Source organism: Natator depressus, chromosome 14 (genome assembly GCF_965152275.1).
Source record: "Natator depressus isolate rNatDep1 chromosome 14, rNatDep2.hap1, whole genome shotgun sequence".
Classification (NCBI taxonomy): Eukaryota; Metazoa; Chordata; order Testudines; family Cheloniidae; genus Natator; species Natator depressus.
The window spans coordinates 45,059,211-45,078,822 of NC_134247.1; the positions used below are offsets into that span (position 1 = coordinate 45,059,211).

The 19,612-nt window shown below is 45.7% G+C and overlaps 1 protein-coding gene across 1 annotated transcript; it reads right to left on the reverse strand.

Moving 5' to 3' along the window:
- Nucleotides 1–3,399: 3,399 nt before the first annotated feature.
- On the reverse strand, nucleotides 3,400–18,057 carry LOC141998209 (E3 ubiquitin-protein ligase TRIM7-like). Its single transcript, XM_074970884.1, has 7 exons — nucleotides 17,347–18,057; nucleotides 15,616–15,711; nucleotides 13,604–13,834; nucleotides 11,942–11,964; nucleotides 8,136–8,251; nucleotides 6,652–6,684; nucleotides 3,400–4,086 (listed from the first exon to the last, which is right to left on the reverse strand). The coding sequence occupies exons 1-7, from the start codon at nucleotides 17,524–17,526 to the stop codon at nucleotides 3,491–3,493; spliced, it is 1,275 nt and encodes a 424-aa protein (XP_074826985.1). The 5' UTR covers nucleotides 17,527–18,057; the 3' UTR covers nucleotides 3,400–3,490.
- Between the last annotated feature and the right edge of the window lie 1,555 nt (nucleotides 18,058–19,612).

Consider the following 19,612-nt stretch of genomic DNA (forward strand, 5'->3'; position numbering starts at 1 on the left):
TCAGTAATTGAGAATTTAGGATAGGTTGTCCCTCAGTAAATATAATCCATCAGGGAAGTATTTCAGTTACTTTCCTGACTTCACTTCTCAATGGCACTCCAGCATCTCTCCTGGTATTGCTGATGTCCGGTGAGGAGTTCTAAATAGATGTCCCTTGACTGCCTGGTGGCGTCTGTTACCATGAGTTACTGCATCAGCCAAGCATAGAGCTGACTAATTCCACATCCCGGCAACACTTGCTCATTACTGGGATCCCATCTAAAGCTCTGGGGAGGACAGAAATACCATTTCATGAAGGATTTCGAGGTTTTGACATTTGTCTTCATTCCACTTAGGAACAAAACTTGTAAATTTCAAAATTCTCAGTAAAAATTTTTTAAAAAATTGTTTGGCATTAATTGGAAGTGTTTCATTTCCACACAATACTTCTATTTAGGAGAAAAACGAGGGTAAAATCTTTCAATGTCAAAACATCCCATTTTGACACTCTTAGAATGAAAGGTTTCAACGTTTTATTCTGAACTGACTTAATTTCGATATTGCCTTTTAATTTTATATTCTATAATACACAATGAAGAAAATCAAAATGAAAAATCTTTTGCAAAATATGAAACATTGAAACTTTTCATTCAGAAAAATGTCAAAAGGGAATGATTTGACATTGTTGGAAATTCTTCTCCCTGGTTGTTCCCCATAATGAAATGTCTGCTGTCCGACGCTATTTTGTTCAGTGTTTCATCTTCTGCAGAAGTGCTTTCCTTGATGGAACATGGTTCTGTTGAAGTTTTTCAGTCGGCTGTAGTGTAACCCTTCTGCCAGGTGGTGTCGGTAGTGACAAGGGCTGGAGTCAATATCTAGGGCTTCCTCTTCACATTAAAAAACAACACCAGCCTGAACCCCAACCCAGTAATCTGGGAAAACTAAATCCCCACTCGCAAGCACTGAGTCTGTGTTTAACAAAAGAAAACTTTCATTAAAAAGAGGGAGCTCACCATTAATTTGGGAAGACACCACAACAATGATTCAAAAGTTTGCAAACCATAAGTCAACACCCACCTCACAGTCTGTTGGGCAGTGTCCTTTGCCTCAGTTTCCCACTTTGCAGTGTGACAGTCTGACAGACAAATGTCCCTTTAATGCACCCTCCCCTTTCCTTCTGCTGCAAACTACTCGCAATTGGTTATCCAAAATCAAGAAAGTCCCAAAAATAAAGGCGTGCGTTCCTGTGGATCCCCCTTCCACCCCTAAAGGGAGGGGTTGAGCAATGCCTCTGACTGCTCGGGGGTGGGGGGGTACCCATACTAATTTCCCCCTACTGTTACTCACACCTTCTTGTCAACTGTTTGAATTGGGCCACCCTCATTACCACTACAAAAGTGATTTTTTCCTCCCTTGGTATTCTACTGTTAATTGAATGGTCTCGTTAGACTGACTCCCCACTTGGTAAGGAAACTCCCATCTTTTCGTGTACTGTGTGTATATATCTGCTCCTGTATTTTCCACTCCATGCATCTGATGAAGTGGTTCTAGTCCGCGAAAGTTTATGCCCAAATAAATTTGTTAGTCTCTAAGGTGCCACAAGGACTCCTTGAGGTTTTTACATCTAAACTGCCATTTGGTATCTAACCTTTTGGTTGATCCAGAAAGACTCATTGCAAGGTAGCAGAACTACCATCTCTGCTATGATCCTGATCTACAGACTCTCTAGATCAATTGTAATGTAGATGATTCTTTTCACCATTTACTTTTTTATTAATAAATCTTTTGTTTTTAGGTTTCAGCATGGTAGCCGTGTTAGTCTGTATCAGCGAAAACCACAAGGAGTCCTTGTGGCACCTTAGAGACAAACAAATTTATTTGGGCATAAGCTTTTGTGGGCTAAAACCTACTTCATCAGATGTATCACTTTCATTTTTAGTTACAAAGGGGATTGGCTGCAGCGTGATTTTCGGATAAGATCTAAAGTCTCTATTGACCTGAGGACAGGGGCTTTGGGATTGGAAGAACTTTATATGTGATTTCTGGATTTAGTAATCATTTATCACAAAAGACCAGTTTGGGTGGACAAGCCAGGAGCTGGAATGCCGAGAGGGGACTGTGCTTTGGCTTCCTGTTAACCAGTGTGGGGATATAAGAGCTCGTTCTGTTACTGTTTTGGTGAATCTATATACAGAATAAACCACCAGTTTTTGGGGTGTATCTGCCCTGTCCCGAATTGGGCATTCTCAGTGGTGAATCATACCAGGCAACAGTCACACCAGTAACAATTCTACTGTCAGCAAATTTAATAATATGAACCCGCACCGATCAAATATGCATTTATCCACATTTTAGAAAGACCACTTTGGGAGAAAACTCAGATACAATAAATTGCTGACAGATATATCTGGGAGATTTCTAAAAGAAAAATGAGTTACATGAAGAACACATATGGTAATTTTTATACACAGTTTGCACCTCATGAAAACAACTCGGATGTGAAAGATGCTGGACATTTTAGTTTGAACTCTGTGTAACTCAAGGGGTTTTTCCATATGATCCGTTCATTTTTATTTCATATTCCTGGTATTGCCAGAGTCATTCCCACCCTGACAGTTAGATTATTTACTTGACGGTATAATGGGGGGTGGAAAAGAGGATCTAGTGGGAAACGTCATGCTTGATGGAATTCAGCATCATTCCTGTATTTGTCATCAATCCTACATTTCTCGTCTGTTTTTGCCTTTACATCCTATATTGGGCAGTGGACACAAGGGAACTGATTGGGCTTTCAGGTCTCTGTTCATTTTTAAATTGCTTTTGGTAAAAGTCGTATGGAAACTAACCTTTTGTTTCTGTCTCAAAATACACCTCACACAGCAAACTAGTGCTTTCCAGAAAGTTTTAAACAGACAAATTTCTGTCTCCGGTCCACTTACGGGGGGCCTTTAACAAGGTTAGGGTGCTTTCCATGACTTAGGTGCTTTTGAAAATCCCACCTGAAGTTACTTAGCAGCACAAGTTCCAAGTTAGGTGCTCTTGAAAATTCCAGCCTTCGTACCTCGTACACAAGCTAACAGTTGTGTTTAAATATATATTAGCTGGTTGTGGCTACATAAGTCAGCTCACATGATTTTCAACACCCCTGTGTCCCCTTCCCCCCAGCTTCTTCACCCAGGGCTCCCCCTGCTACCCTCCACTCAGTTGAGAGGGTCTCTCCCTGGCCCTCGGCTGGGTCCCTCCCACAGGGGGCTCCCTCCTTCCTTGGTGGGACTCCCACCCCCCGACCCCCCAACTCCACACTGAGTTGGCCTCCTAGGAGCATAGAGACCCAGCCTAGAGAGACTCTCACAGACCTCCACAGCCATAGAGCTATGGGTAGAGTGTCTCCCCCACCTCCCCCCCAGCCCTGTCTGTGCGGAGGGAGGCTGGCTGGCTGAGTCCTCCAGGTCATAGAGATCAGGAGGGTGGGGGCTAGAGGAGTCTGTTTGGTGGACACCGACAGGGAAGCTCAGGGACACAGGGCGAGCTGGCAGCGTCGGCCCTGGCGGTGTTTGTGTTTGTGAAGGGAACGGAGCAGAAAAGAAAAGGGAAAAGGGCTTCCACTGTGTCCAAGGTGGAAGAACGGGTGGATTCTCTCCCCGGCGAAAGAAGCCCGCGGGAAAGTGACGATCGGGTCCCTGCGACCAGCATCGAAAAACGCCACCCGCCCCCCTTCATAGTCCAGATAAACCCGGATCCTATGGGGTGCCTGGCTCGGGGACAAGGGGATGAGCTGCTCCGGGGCTGTGAGAGCCCAGTACTGATCTCCTCTGCCCTCCACAGCCCAGATCCCCACCTCAGGGTTAAAGCTGATCCATTCCTTCCTGCTCACAGACTCTCTGGCCACCCCCACAGCCCAGACTCCCCTCCCTTCCATCTTCATCTCCACCTCCCAGTAATGTCGGCCCGAGGTGAATCCCTCACAGCCCAGCACGCAGGGCTCGTAGTCAAATCTCTCAGGGTTGTCGGGCAGATCCTGCTCTGCGTCTCCCCATCTCACACTTCTCCGATCCGCTGACAGGATGAGTTGGGGATGGGCCGTGTCTGGATCCAGAGTCACGCTCGCTGCAGAGAGAGAATCGGAGCATGAGGGGCAGAGCTCAGCCCTGGGGCAGGGTCTGAGCTCTGGGAAGGTGGCGGTGGAGCTCGGGTGGCGATTTAAAGGACCCGGGGCTCCTGCCGCAGCTGCTGACCTGGGCCCTTTAGCTGGAGCCCCGCTGCCACGACCAAAGGGCTCCGGCAGCAGGGCTCCGGGGATGATTTAAAGGGCCTGGGGCGGTAGTGGCGGCTGGAGCCCAGAGATGTAAAGGCCCCATCTCTTCCGGTTGAGGCCCCTCCCGCTCCCAAGGTCTCCGGAGTACCGGTAAATCCTTTAAGCTACTTTCACCCCTGGAGCAGCGCTGAGATCTCAGCCAACAGAGCCAGTTCAGTGACAGCGTGAAGGGATCAGCTCAGCTGAGCCAGGCCCCCAAACCCAGAGTCTGATTCTCAGTGATTCCATCCTAGTGCTTGGGGTAAAGACAAGGGGGGGTTAGAGGGAGGGCGTTTTAAGCCACTTTTGTCCTTCCTTTTATTCTACCTAGCCCCTAGTTACAGGGGCCTCAGGGCTGCAAAGCAGAGAGCAGCCATAGTATGGTGCATTCGGTCTATGCCCCAGCAGAGCCGTCCCTTGGGTAGGGCGAATTAGGGTGGCCGGTCCAGGCCCTGAGCTTTGGGGGGCCCCGCGGGCCAGTGTGATTGGCTGGCACGGTCGGTCCCAGAAGAAATAAATCCGTCACTTCTGCCCCAGACCCTGAACCCTCCTTGGGACGGTCCTGGCCCCCAGCATGGCCCCCAACCCACTCCTACAATAACGTCTGGAAGCACAGTTGCTGTAGAGCCCCTGTGCCAACTTCACACGGACGGGGATGGCTCCCTTGCATAGGAGGTATTTTCTGGGGACTGTTTCCATGCACATTAAGGCCCCTTTGCTCTGACAGAGCAGCATAAAAGGGCCTGACGATCAGGCCCATGGAATCTTTCCCCATCTGCACCCACCTCTCCCCACAGATGTGATTAGAGACCCTGGCATCATAGGAGGCTCCCAGCAGATTACAGGGAATCCGAAGTCCCCCTGTCCAATGATGCAACTCTTCACAGCCCCGTCTCCTTGCAGAGCCCCCTCCCTCCTAAAGATCAGCCAGCTGAGCAACAGAAAAACTGCTTTTATAGAGATATCACTGGCTCCCCTTGACTCTGTGTAGCTGTGGTGTGGTTGAGGACACCGCACACTTCCTGAATGGCTGCTCGTCTTGTGCTGGTCTATCAGGGGGACTTTCCAAACTCCACACTGATGGCCCCAAGGCTATGCAATGGCTAATACAATATTGCCAACTTCAAGAGATCAAATCTGATGAGATTGGCCCAAAAATCATGACATTTTTTAAAAGGATCATATTGTGGTTTTTAGGTCAGTCTCTTGATTTTTGAACTCCCCTGGCCCCTCCCCAGGGCGTGCACATGTGACAATTAGTGTTGCCCACTCTCCCACATGTACTGGATAAGGTGATTTTGGCTCCTGCTGCAGGAGCTCTCACTGCCACATCTGTCCGTCTCCTGCCCAGCAATTAATCCTGTCCCCCAGACCCCCATCCGTTCTGTCCCCATCCAGCCCCCCCCATTCAGTCCTGCAGCCCCCATCATCACTGCCCAATCAGTTCAGCACCCCTACCCCACTGCCCTCCCAGCACTCACCCTATCTGCTCAGAACCCACCATCAATACAGCCTCCCCCAGCCCATAAGCCCCCGCTCACTTCAGGCCCCCTGCAGCCCCCAGGCCACAATAAAGTCCTCCCAGCCTCACCTCTGCTTCTCCTAGGGTTCTTCACCCTCCCTAAACCTGGGGGCTACAGTGGGGTCCCCTCTCCCACTTTCCAGGGGAGGGGCCACACTGGGGTGGCTGACAGCGGGAGCCCCAGCCGTGCCCAGGGCAGTTGACAGGATTTCTAAGTAAAATTAAGCCTCCTTTTTAGAGCTCTCAAATGTCGGGATTTTTTTTCAGCCACACCTCTATTGTGAGATCATGAGTGGGGCTTAATTTTACTCAGAAATCTCATCTCTTACAATCGGTTCGTGAGAGTTGGCATGTCTGCTAATATGTGATGTCTACCTAACCCCTTTTGACATTTTTAACATTTTTTCTTTTGACTTATAAAGTAGAGAGATAAAACAGAAATGTATATTTGTGTATGTTGAATTTTCCCATTCTTCATCATACCACTTGTGCATTTATTAATAATATGGCCAGGGGATGTGATGTATGTGGATAAAGAGTTCTGAGAATGAGGTGAGATGTTCCTCTCTGATTTTCCAAAAGGCTCATTTTTAAACTCTTAGATCTATGGAGATACACTGCTTGCTCCCTCTCCCGCACCCCAGCCCATCTCGTTAGCCCAACTACTATTTAAAAATTCTAAATTATAACAGAGAAAAGAATCTGTTTTTAGGAAAGATCTGGGCAGCCACCAGTGATACGGTGTTCAGCTCCTGTCAAATGCAAAATTGAAACAAAACCTGAACTATGGTGCTGCCAATGAGCCACCATAATTCACATGAAAGTTTTCACTCCCCCTTTGGTCCCAGAAATTTACCTTTGTCCAACCGCTGGCTAGACGACAGTGAGTCTAGAGGAAGAAAAGGGTGAAAAAGACGAAGTGTCAGGTTGTCGTGTTTATGAATATATTCACATTGTTAATGTTCTAACACAAAAAGCAAAATGAAAGGAAAACAAACTTTATTAAGTTAAGGAGGTTAAGTGCAATTCAGACCAATACAAACCATTACACACCTCACTAAAAAATAACCACAAACATTAAAAACTAAGGACATTACCTAAGGTTACATGACATACCCAGAGATGTTTTACACAGCAATTATACACCTGTCAGAGGACCAGGGCCAGCCACAGGTGTTTTAATTGCTGTGTAGACAAGCCCTCTGAAACCAACACATAATTCACAGATGGACCAATACACAGAAACCTTTTCACTAATTAGCATCCAATCAACTTTAAATCTGCCCTCTACCATGAGTACGTAGTAAAATGGGCTCATCCTTCCTGACAGACCTGGTGGTCTCATTCTCTCCAGCTCAGGAGGCTAAAAGGTGGAGAATCTCTAAAGCAGGGGTGGGGAACCTATGGCCCGTGGTCCAGATCCGGCCTGTTGCTCAATTTCATCTGGCCCGCAGCGCCGTTCCCCTCTCCCGCCACAGGGCTGGAGCTGCGAGTGCCGACTCTGCGCAGAGCTGTGGGAACTAGGTTTTGCGCGGGTTGTCAGCTGCCGGCCCCACACCCAGGGCTCTGCCCCCAGCCCCGCATGTGGGGTCCCAGCTGCTGCCAGACCCTCGCCCGGGGCTCTGCCCCCGGCGCCGCACGTGGGGTCCCGTCTGCTGGTCCCTGCCCCTGCGGCTCTGCTCCCGCACCCAGCTGTGGTCCCAACTTCAGCCCCTTACCTCTGTCCACGTCCCAACCCCTGACCCCCGGAGCCACGGCCCAGTCTTGGCACCAGTTCTGGGAAGAGGGGGCACAGACAGGGGTTGGCAGGGTAAAAAGTTTGGGACCACTGGCTTTCAGCACCCCCACTGTGAAAATTTTTCCAGCGCTACTGTCTCCGCACTCCCCACGGGGCTGGAGCCGCGAGCGCTGGCTCAGCCTGTTACAGGGGGAAGCCCAGAGCCTCCACGCCACCTCTCTGTCCCCCCACAGGTGAGTGGCCCGCAATTGATTTATTCCCCACCCCTGCTCTAAAGCAAGAGAGGGACTATGATGACACAGGAGGACTTGCAGACAAAAAATCCAAACAAACATACTTCAGAAACAGTTAATTCAGCAGGAAGCTCAAGCTAAGGTTCACGTTCATAGCTGCTAGGAAAGGGAAACCCCCCAGGGAGTCCGAATTTAGGACCCTAACCCAGTGTGTCTGTACTGTATTGAGAGCTGAGTAGGGAATTCATAGGTTCCAAATGATTAGTTGACTATCTCCATCCACAATTATTTTTCCTCAGACATTTCCCCAGCTCTGTCAATTATCCGTGTAATGTATGTGAGAAAATTCCCCAGGTGACTGTTTATTACCTTTGAATTTCTTCATTATGGTCTCCAGAGATGCAGTTCTTTGAGAAGATTCCCAGCTTCTCCATTTCAGTACCGAAGAAAAGGCCACTGGGTTCTGAAACTTCTCCCTCTCACATCTGAAGAACAACCCAGTGTTACTCGTTGTGGAGTCCGTTCATATTTGTGTTTTTACTAAAATGTATTTCATTCTAGTGAATGGTTGTAGCTCAGCAGACCCAGGAAGATTAAATTCTCTATGGCCCCAGGAATAGGTCCAATACCAGCTTTGACACTACAAGCTTCCCCTTCATTTTGGTGAGACCGACATTGGAAAACTGCATCCAGTTCTGGTGTCCCCATTTTAAAATGGACGTTGAAAAAGTGGAGATGGTGCAGAGAAGACCCACAAAAATGATTTGAGGGCTGGTAAAAATGCCTTGCCCTGGGAGCACCCTGGCACTTGAGTATGGGGCATAAATACCGTCACGGGGAGAACAGACTTGGTACTAAAGGGCTCCTCAATTTAGCAAACAAATGCATAACAAGAACCAATTGCTGGAAGCTGAAGCCAGAGAAATTCAAATGGGAAATAACCTTTTTAAGAGTGTGGGTGGATTAACCTTGGAAGAAACTGCCAAGGCAAGTGGTGGATTCTCCATCTCTTGACAGGGGCACCAGAACAGGGGGGGCATGGCCCCATCACTTTTAAAAGTGGAAGAGCTCTGCTCTCTCCCTTTTTACCTGCCTTAAAGGCAAGTGATGGGGGGAGGGGGTGGAGAGGAGCAAGCAGGGGGCAGGGCTTTGGGGGATGAGGCAGAGCAGGGGTGGGGCCATGGTTTGGGCACTGGTGCCCCCCCCCCACACTTCTAGGAAGCTTCTGGCGTTACTGTCTGTTGATGTCTTCAAATCTAGACTGAATGGCTTTGTGGACGGTGCTATAGTCAACGCACGTTAGGATTTAGTCAAATACAAGTTATTGGGCTGAACACAGGAATAACTGGGTGAAATTCAAGGACCTGTGATACAGAGGCACCGACTCCGTGGGTGCTCTGGGGCTGGAGCACCCACGGGAAAAAAAAAGTGGGTGCTCAGCACCCACCGGCAGCCCCACAGATCAGCTCTTCCCCCTGCCTCCCAGCGCCTCCCATCCACTGGGGATCAGCTGTTCAGCAGCAGCCAGGAGGCGCTGGGGGTCAGGGGGTGGAGCAAGTTCAGGAAGAGGCGGGGCAAGGCCTTGGGGGAAACGGTGGAGTGGGGGCAGGGCCCGGGGCCGAGCAGGGGTCGAACATCCCCAGGGGAATGAGAAAGTCGAAGCCTGTGCTGTGATATACAGGAGGTCAAATGTGATGATCTTACGGTCCTTTCTGGCCTTCAACTTTATGCATCTATGAAACTCAGGAATATCTTGTAGCTTCCATGGGTTAATAATGAATTGTTTGAAACAGGTATTTCCTTTTCTCAGCTTTACACGAGTTGCTTTTCAACTGCACTGAACGTCCCCTTATTCTTGTATTGTGAGTGTGGGTAAGCAGGATCACCTGACTTACATCCTGTACACCATTTAAGGGAGATAATTAGTGACAATCCTTGTGGTGATGTTGTGACATTATTGACATAAACTGTGACCATATAGATCGTTGTTGCAACCAGGGTCCTAGGGTTGCACCAGTTCTTATACAGAGGAGGCCAAGTGGGGTGTCTATGGGAAGGTTGTAGTTCGCTGGTTATGATTATGCTGTCTGTATGTGTGTATCATTTTTGTATTCAAAGTTATGAATATTGGCCATGTACTTGTTTGATTCTAAGTAGCCTCAGTGAAGCATTTGGTCAGCTTCTTGAGAAAGGACTATTCTCAGTAAGTGCCCTATCAAGAAACACTTAACTGACAATGGACTTTGGGAGAACTAATGTAAATCTCCCTTGTTGCAAATTGAACAGATTACTTCTTGTTCTACCCTCACTGGACTTGAAGAACAACTGATCACCGCTCTCTTTAGAACAGCCGCATACATATTTGAGGACTGTTAACAGGCCCTCCCTCAGTCTTCTCTTCTCTAGACTAAACATACCCATTTATTTCTACCTTTCCTCACAGCTCATCCATTCTAAACCTCTGATCATTTCTGTTGGTCTCCTCTGAACTCTCTCCAATTTTTCCACATCTTTCTGAAAGTGCGATGCCCAGAACTGGGCTATTCCAGCTGAGGCCTCACCGTGGCAAGAAGGGTGGAACAACGTCCTCCTGTGTCTTACATATGACACTCCTGTTAATACATCTGTGATGGGGTGTTCACCCCACATCAGCCCCCGAAAAAGGGTGAATGAAGCTGAAAAAGAGGAGATCAGTGAGACAGGCCACACATGAGGGTTTTAGGCCAGAGAAGCAACCCCTGATCGGAGGATGAAATTCAGCTGAGCAGGTGGGGGCTGGGCTAGTATAAAGCCAGGAAGCTGGCAACAGAAATTGGCTGCAGTGTGGAAGTCTGCAGCCACCCTGTGTGTGTTCGAAAGGGAAAGAGGGAACCCAGGAAAAGAATAGCATGCTAGGAGCCTGGCCCTGAAGGAAGGGAGTGCTTAGAATCACAGAGTTAGAAGGGACAGCCAGGGTCATCTCATCAAACCCTTATGAGAGAGAAGGGTGGAGAAGCAAGCCTATGGGAGGTGAGTAGGAAGCAGCCCAGGGAGCGAGCAGACCTTGCCTGCATGTGGTAGGGTCCCTGGGCTGGACCTTGCAGCAATGGGCAGGCTCGAGTTCCCCTACCAGCCGCTGATGGTGTGGCATTGCCTGGACCATGGGACCAGGGAGACTCTACACCCCATAAGGGGAAACCATTTAGTGACCTGGCTGGAGGGCTGAGTCATGAAGAGGAAGCTGCAGCTCTTGAAGTGAGAGATAAGGCTGCAGAGTGAGAGAGAGACAAGGGGACAGGGCGGGGAGAGACTGCAAGGGGAGGTGTTGGCCCTGGAAGAGAGCTAATCCCCAGAACAGCCAGGAGGAGACACCACCTGCGGTGAATACAGCAACCTGGGACAACATCCCAGAATGACGTTTGCCTTTTTCACAAGAGCATCACCCTGCCGACTCATTCAATGTGTGATCCATGTGAACCCCCAGATCTTTTTCCGCACTATGGCTGCCTACCCAGTTATTCCCCATTTCATAGTTGTATATTTGATTTTTTTCCTTCCAAAGTGCAGCACCTTGTCCTTATTGAATGTCCCCTTAAATTGGTTTTAATCCTTCCTCCCTCCGCCCTTTGTCTCTTGTGTCTATTTAGACTCTTACTACATGTCTGTGCAGTGCCCAGTACATTGGGACCTGATTTTTCCTTGAGCCTCTAGGCCCTGCCATAGTACCAGTGATAATAGCATGTTCTAAACTCCTTAGAGCAGGGAATGTCTCTTCCATCGTGTTTCTTGCCACGCCAAGCCCACTGATAGAGCTCACGGCATAATAAGAAACAATTAATAAACAGCTCATTGAATAGTGACTCACTGACTTTCCAACCCGACCAACCTAGGTGGAGTTTGGAGTCTATGACCTAGAAATGAGAGACCCATTCTCCATCCTCAGTCTCCTAAGGTCTCCATTCCACCAGCCACACAACAAATCAATACCCTGTCTGCAGGTAAATCACTCTTTTCTCAGGCTGCTTTATTCTGGAGTCTAGTCAAAATGACAACAGCCCCAAGATTAGATTTAACCGAGAGAGATTGGGAACCAGCCCCATGCTCTGCACTGCTGGACCATGGGGAGCCAGGTCTCATGTCCAAAATCACTTCTCTGCACTGGGAAATGAAAGGGAGAGTGAGAAGGAGCCACCTACCTGCTCAAGGTGCCTTTGATGTCCTAGAGGAGAAAGATAAAAGGAAATTCAGTCCCATTTATCACATACTGGGGATCCCTCCCGCTCTGGAGCGGACTCACTTTGTCTTCACAGTTTGTGGTTCAAAGTGAAATTATTTGTTATTTATTTATAAAAACAAAAATATCAAACATGTTGCCTTTGCTGGTTTGGATAAGTGCTCTGACTGCAGGATCTGGCCCCGGTAAGTTTGTCTATGGAGGCACATTACCTCTTCATAGAGTGACATTTGGATAACCAGCTGGCACATGGAATCAGAGGGCTCAGTCTTACAATGTGTTGAACAAGGATCTTCCTAACACACAGGTTTGAGGAAGATCCACTCCTGGAGACTCCAGTGGGTCCAGAGGGAGGGACGCCCCCAGGCTGTGCTGCCCCCATGCTGTAAACTTTCTCCCCACTCTTCCACAAACATTATGAAGGCCCGTCCTGCGGACTTCTTGACAGCCACAGGAAGGTGGGGCTGGGTGAGAACAATGGGTGTGGGGTACAGAGTAACACAGGGCCATTTACTATCCTACACCTCAGGATCAATGCAGGAAACCTGAAGAGTGAAGAATGCTACCCCCACCAGATATTGGTTGCAGCAGCTAATTTGGCCCTAGAGATCAGCCTCAGAAGTCCAGTATGATTCGTTTTATTTCTCACCTTTTTTTTCTTCTTTTTTTCCTAGTTAGAGGCATTTTTTGAAAATTAAAGTCATTAGAAGGCTTTTGAAATTCTAACGACTACTTACACTTTCAGGTTGCCATAAGTAATGAACAGCTTCCCTCACTAACTTCAGTTCTGGCAGAGAAAAATCACCACAGCCTCAGACCTCATGTATCAATTTTAAGGCCAATATTTTCCCTTATGTGGCATATGTAGGAAGAGTGGCCAAATCAGGCATAAAATGGAAACTCTGCTTCAATCTTAGCTATTTCCATAATTAACGACAGGTTCCATCTTTAATCTTTTGGAGTCAGTGTTTGGAATACAGGAAATGCAGGACTGGATCAGACTTTAGGTCCATCTAATCTGTATTCTGTCTCCAAAGGTGGACAGTGCCAGATGCTTCAGAGGAAGGTGTAAGATAATCTGCGTCCCACATTCTCATCCTTCTCTCTAATAGTTAGCGATTGGATGAAGCAACGAAGCATGAGGTTTAATATCACTCTGCATATTCTTGTTATCCATATAAATATCCGATCACTTTTTGAGTTTTGCTAAATGCTTGGTCTCAACGACATTCGGTGGCAATGAGTTCCACAGTCTAATTATGTGATGTATGAAAATGTGTTCATTGGATCAATTTTGAATTTGTCACCTTCTAATTTTATTGACTGTCTCTTTGTTCTTGCATTATGAGACAGGGAGAATAGAGTTTGGAGTTAGCCATTTTTGGAGGAGTCTTCTCCCACTCAAATTCAAAAGAAGAATTTCTTTTCATTTAAGGCTCAATTCAATGCTCTTTGTACTCAAGAAGTATATTTCCATTGACTTTAATGGGCATTTTATCAAGCCCTTAAGGGAAAAAAATGTATATATGGTCTATATGTTCTGACCATTCACTCCTACACTCCAAAAGTTAGGAGACTTTCTTGCCCTGTGAAGGGTTCTGGGGTGTTTCTAACACTGTCTCACCTGCAGGAATTCACTTGCTGTCTGCTGGCACTTCTGCTCCATCTCACTTATCAGGTGACTGAAAGAAGATATTTCCTCAGATAATTTGGCAACATACTCAGCCCTCCTCTTTTTAATTTCCTTATTCAGCTTTTCCAACTGGGCCAGCAGGAGTTGCTTTTGTTCCTCCAGAAACTGGCACAGTTGCTGAAATTCAGACACAATCTTCTGCTTCTCGGTTTCTAGCTGTTTCTGAAATGACAAGATACGAACAGGAAAAGCACAGGTCAAGAACAAGACTACGGAGTGAGTCATGAGACATTTTATAAAGCCATGGGACATTTTATGCACATGGCAGCATGTCATTGCAACCCCACAGAATTTAATTTCTGACATTTTATGGAGAATATACCCTATGCTCAGTATACAGAAGATTTTCCAATACATTTTCAAGAGTCCTAACTGGTGTTTACAGTATGAATTTTTCTTGCATGATTCGGATAATCCTTGATCAGCGGCTTCTAGAAAAGCAGATCCTTCTAATAACAGGAAGCACAGTAGGTGTGGGATTCAGAAATGGACTGGCAAGGATTATTTTAGTAGAGGAAACAGTAGAACAGAAACTAAGAAGCACTAGACTTGAACTGGGGAACACATGCTGTCCACAAAACACATAGAGACATAAAGGGCCTTTAAAAAAAAAAGTACTAAAATTTGAGCTCTATCATTTGCTCTCATGAATTCTGAAAACAGTTTTGGATACATAAAATTTGGCAAACCATAAATCTTGGATTTTAAGGCACACAGGGACCTTGAGCACAAATTGGGCTGCTGGGAAGACCCCTTTTTGCACATGCAAATCTGAGTTTCTAGGTTGCTTAGGAATGAGTACATGTGAACTGGACAGAAGTCCATCAATTCATGCTGTTTCTGGAGCAGTCTCTGGCCCCTGATACCTTAGGAGCAAGGAAATCAGACCAGATTTGGAACCCAGATCTTCTTCGTGGCAATGTCTAGCAGCTGTACCATTAAGGGCCTGTTCCAAAGCTCACTGAACTGACCCGGAGTCTTTCCAATGACTTCCTTGTGCTTTGTTTTAGGCCTTAAGTGACCAGCCTCCTGTGGGGCAGCAGATTCCTATGGCAGCCGCACTGATTGTCGTGTTGTGGTTATTTCAATGGAAAGTAAAGTTGGCCAAAAAATTGGGGTGTGGGGCGAATTTACAAAAATAATTGACATTTCAAAGTTGTTTCCACTTCTCAATGTTCAAAATGGAACTAGTTTTAATTTATTTGAAAAATACCTTAAAAATACTTTTGAAAAATTTCACATTTTTGTTTCTCCCTCTTCCTCCCTTTTCCCAAAATGCAACAAAATAATGTTCATTCCCGCCCTTTTCTTCTTTTTATTCCTTTTTCTCTGTACCCCTTCGAAAGTTCTCCCATTTCCCAAAAAGTGGCAAAAATAAAAACAGGTAAAAAAAGCCGGGAATTTATTCCTTTCCACATACTCATTGGCTAAAAGGAGTGAGTAAAAAAGAAAAGAAAAAGGATTAAAAAAAATTGAAATTTTGAAAAATTTTCAACTTTTTATAACCAAAATTAAAATTTCAGTTTGAAATGACACAAAAATGTTTGCTTCATTTTGAAATTTCCTGTCAAAAAATGAAAAATTTGTTGCAAATGATTGTTTCCCATGAAAAAATTTGTTTTCTACTAAACCCCATGTATCTACAGGAAGTTTTTTTGGTTGAAAAATTTTGACCAGACCTCGCTGAAAGACTAAAGGAGAAACTACTGTTAAGTAAACAAATGACAAATTACACTCACATTATCAGGGAAAATATTTGGATTATTAACGCTTTTTCCTTAATGCTCCATTTTCCATAAACCAGAAGTTTCTCTTTACAATGACAATAAATAAGTAATAGTCTTTCACAAAAGGGAACTTGTTGCTCCCTATTTCTCTTATGACACACAGACTAAGCAGTGTGTTGATAATGTCCATGTGCACATTTGCTTCTCGGTACCTACCAGCAGTTCCTGGCTTTTACTTTCCCCGTTCAATTTAAATGACAGAATCTTTTCTCTCTCTTTCTTCAAAATCTCCAAACGGCTCTGAATTTGGTCCTAAAAAAAGAAAAAGTGGTTTAGTTTTGGTGCTTTTGGAGGGTTTTCCCACATTTTTTATATTTTTCAAGAATATTAAATACATAATAAAATGGGTGAGTGCTCTAACCACCTGGCTAGACAGTCATTCTCATGCGTCTGGTCTCTGTCTCTGGTCCAAATGACTTTTTATCCCCAGTGGAATAGCTTTGACAGAGGAGATGGAGGGAGCCTCATATCACAATATCCCATAGTCCATGGTTAGGGCACTCACCTGAGAGGTGGCTGATCCCTGTTCCAATCCCTTCTCATCAGGTGGAGGAGGGACTTGAACCAGTGTTTCCTACATATCGGGTGAGTACCCTAACCCCGTGGCTAAAAGTTAGAAGGGCGAGCCTGATCCGGTAGGTGTGCTCAGAGGCCACCTGCCAGGTCCGACCCCACACTCCAGCTAGGCAGCCGAACGCCTGTCTTCCTCCAGATTGTGAATCGCTCTGGGGCTTAAGTCAGAAATAGGCATCTGGATACTTAGCAAGAGACAGCAGTGTGCATGCCCAGAGACAGAAATATAGGGATGGTGATGGTGTAAAAGCTGGAACAAGCCAGTAAGGCCCAGAATGGCATTTTAATCAATAAAATTGTTGCAAAAACCAGCAGGTACTGTTATAGACAGTTAAGAGAACAGACTCATAACAAATCGTGATTACTCTGTTTTGGCCTAGAACCATATTTTAAACACCAAAAAACAGCTTGAGGACAATATCTTACCAATGAGAACTGATTTCTAGCACACTGTTATTAACCCATTCCAGCCCAGAACCACTTTTTAACACTGTCAAAAGTTGTGGAGCAGAAACCTTTAGGCCTATCTAAAAATTACCAGTGAAAAATAACAGACGCTAAGGTCTCACCTCCATATAAGAGAGTGACTCTTCCCAAAAATACACAACAAATACAAAATAACATATGAAAAACAGGCAAGCAGAATCAGTCACAACGACTTTGACTTTCACTGTGCCCTGGAAGGGTTTGTGGGTCCGTAAATCCAGGGCGCTGAAATCTCTGTAAATTGGATCTTCCAGAAGTTACTGGTATTTTTTCAGAGGTGACAGTATCAAATCAACTACACTTGTTCATATGCCACGTTTCAGCTCGGAGACTTTTACTCTCCCCCTTCATGCGCCTTTTTTGGAAGAAAATTCAGCGGTTTCTGTGGCTGCGCTGATTCATGACAAGTTCACAACACATGCACACAAGATTACGGTTGCCAACCTTCCAAGATTAATTAAAGATTAGGTTATGAAACCTCCAGGAATACTTCCGACTAAAATTGGCAACTATATAAAAGATGTATTTTTAATTTCTAGCAAAATATGTGTCCCAGGTCAGCAGCAGTTCCGCTGTAATAGTTCTGTGCTAGATGTATAAATTTCAGCCCTGGGCCAATTCGGAACTGACTTTTCTGAGTCCTTATTGGTGTTAAAAATGGTTTGGGGCCAGAACAGGTTAATAACAGCGTGTTATAAGTCTGTTCTCATTGCTAAAATATTGTTCTTAAGGGTCTCTAACAGGAGCTACTCTTTTTTGCAATAAATTCTTTATTTAAAATTCTGTTCCTGGCCATTCCAACTTTTACACCGTCCCGTGATTTCTTACCTTGTAATCCGCGGCCGCCTCCTCTATGGGAACTGCAGTGTGTTCTCTGTGATCTCGGGACAGATGGCAAACCATACAAATGGCTATTTGATCCTCTTGGCAGAAGATTTTTAAATCCTCGTTGTGTTTCTCACACACTCTCCCAACTTCTGGCTCTTTCGTTGACTCCAGTGTAAGCATTCTGGACGCTTTGACAATATTCCTTAGCTGTCTGTTTGGTTTGAAGCTTCTCTGGGGGAAGGTTCTTCTGCACCCAGGACAGCGGAAGTTTACACGTAATCCCTCCCAGCACTGAGCGATGCAGACTTGGCAGAAATTGTGCCCTCAATCTGAAGACACTGGATCTTTAAAATAATCTTTACGCAACTGAACAAGTCAGTTCACCTAGAAGTATTTATGCTGGATTCGCAGCAGCCAGTGTTGTTTCTGCAGCGAAGAGACAAATTTAGTTTCCTTTTACTATTCTCAGAAAGGGGCTGATTCTAAACTTTGCACACCAAACAGGCATTTCCTGTGTATTCATTGTCTCATGTTACCCTTGTAGTCCGGAAACACCTTGTCGTCTCAGTTGGCAAAGGGAGGCTCTACTGCAGAAGACACTGTTGATCCCTGCAATGATGCAGCACGGCCACCCTGCAGAACAGCATTTCTTCCCGCCATCACTGGGTCACTGTGTTGTGGGACACCAGAGGTGCCTACAGCCTAGCCCATGGCACAGCTCTCTGCAGCAGGTGGTTTTGGGAAAATTTTCAAAGTATTGTGGGTTGCCAGTGGTATTGCAGCTTTAGAAGGGGAGGATCCTAGAGTCACGCCTCCCACCCCCAGCCCAATAACTGTGGCAGTGACCATCTTTTTTCTGCTTTCTGTTTCTCAACTGTAACTGTGATTCCAGGAGCTACTTAGGCACCTGAAAACGATTGAGGTTTTTTTTTTGCAAATTATTACTTAGAAATTAGCTGACAAGACACTGTATCTAATTGAATATATTTTTATCTTTCTTTATATAGGAAACACCAAGTAAAGCCATATTTTAAATTTATATGTAAGTATAGAAGAATCAGGAGATAATACAGCAAGATATTCCTAATTCCAGGATTTGAGGTATCATAATAACGGCCATACTGGGTCAGACCAAAGGTCCATCCAGCCCAATATCCTGTCATCCGACAGTGGCCAATGCCAGGTGCTTCAGAGGAATGAACAGAACAGCCAAACACTGCGTGATCCATCCCTGTTGTCTGCTCCCAGCTTCTGGCAAACAGAGGCTAGGGACACCATCCCCGCCCAGCGTGGCTAATAGCCATTGATGGACCTATCCTTGATTAAATTAGCTAGGTCTTTTTTTAACCCTGTTATACTTTTGGCCTTCACAATATCCCCTGGCAAAGAGTTCCAAAGATGAAGAAATACTTATTTTTGTTTGTTTTAAACCTGCTGCTTATTCATTTTATTGCATGGCCCCTAGTTTTTGTGTGATGAGAAGGAGTAAATAACACGTTCTTCTTTGCTTTCTCCACACCCGTCATGATTTCACAGACCTCTGTCATATCCCCCCTTCGTCGTCTCTTTTCCAAGCTGAAAACCCCCAGTCTTATTAATCTCTCCTCATAGGGAAGCCGTTCCATACCCCTAGTAATTGTTGTTGCCCTTTTCTGAACCTTTTCCTATCCCAATATATCTTTTTTGAGATGGGGCGACCACATCTGCACACAATAGTCAAGATGTGGGCATACCATGGATTTATATAGGGCAATATGATATGATATTTTCTGTCTTGTTATCTATCCCTTTCCTAATGGGCCAAAATCCATTTGCTGTGGATGTAAGATCTTAACTGCAGTTTCTGCTAAGAACTTTTCATATAGGCCTGGAGTCCACAGCTTGGCCTGGGCCATGGGGGCTGGCTAACAGAGAACAATACATGGCTAAGAGAAAGCTGGGGTAAACAGATAACCGTGCGTGTTTCAAGTCAGTGAGCAGAGTCAGCATAACTCCGAATGTAATTGGGCATCCTTATCGCGAGTTATAGACACATGAAGTGCTGAGAAAGGCCTCACGGTTACTCCCTAATGCCGGGAGAAGATAGGGTACAATATCCCTCAGATCCCAGACAGAGTACGGGGAGAGGCCTAATATGACTGAGATGAGTTATGACACCTTCCCCTCATGGATGTATGCTAATCCTAGCCCACAGAAATGCAAGGGTAAATTTACAAACAATTGTTATTGTTAAGTAATAATTACTGCTTTCTTGCTTTAAATCTCT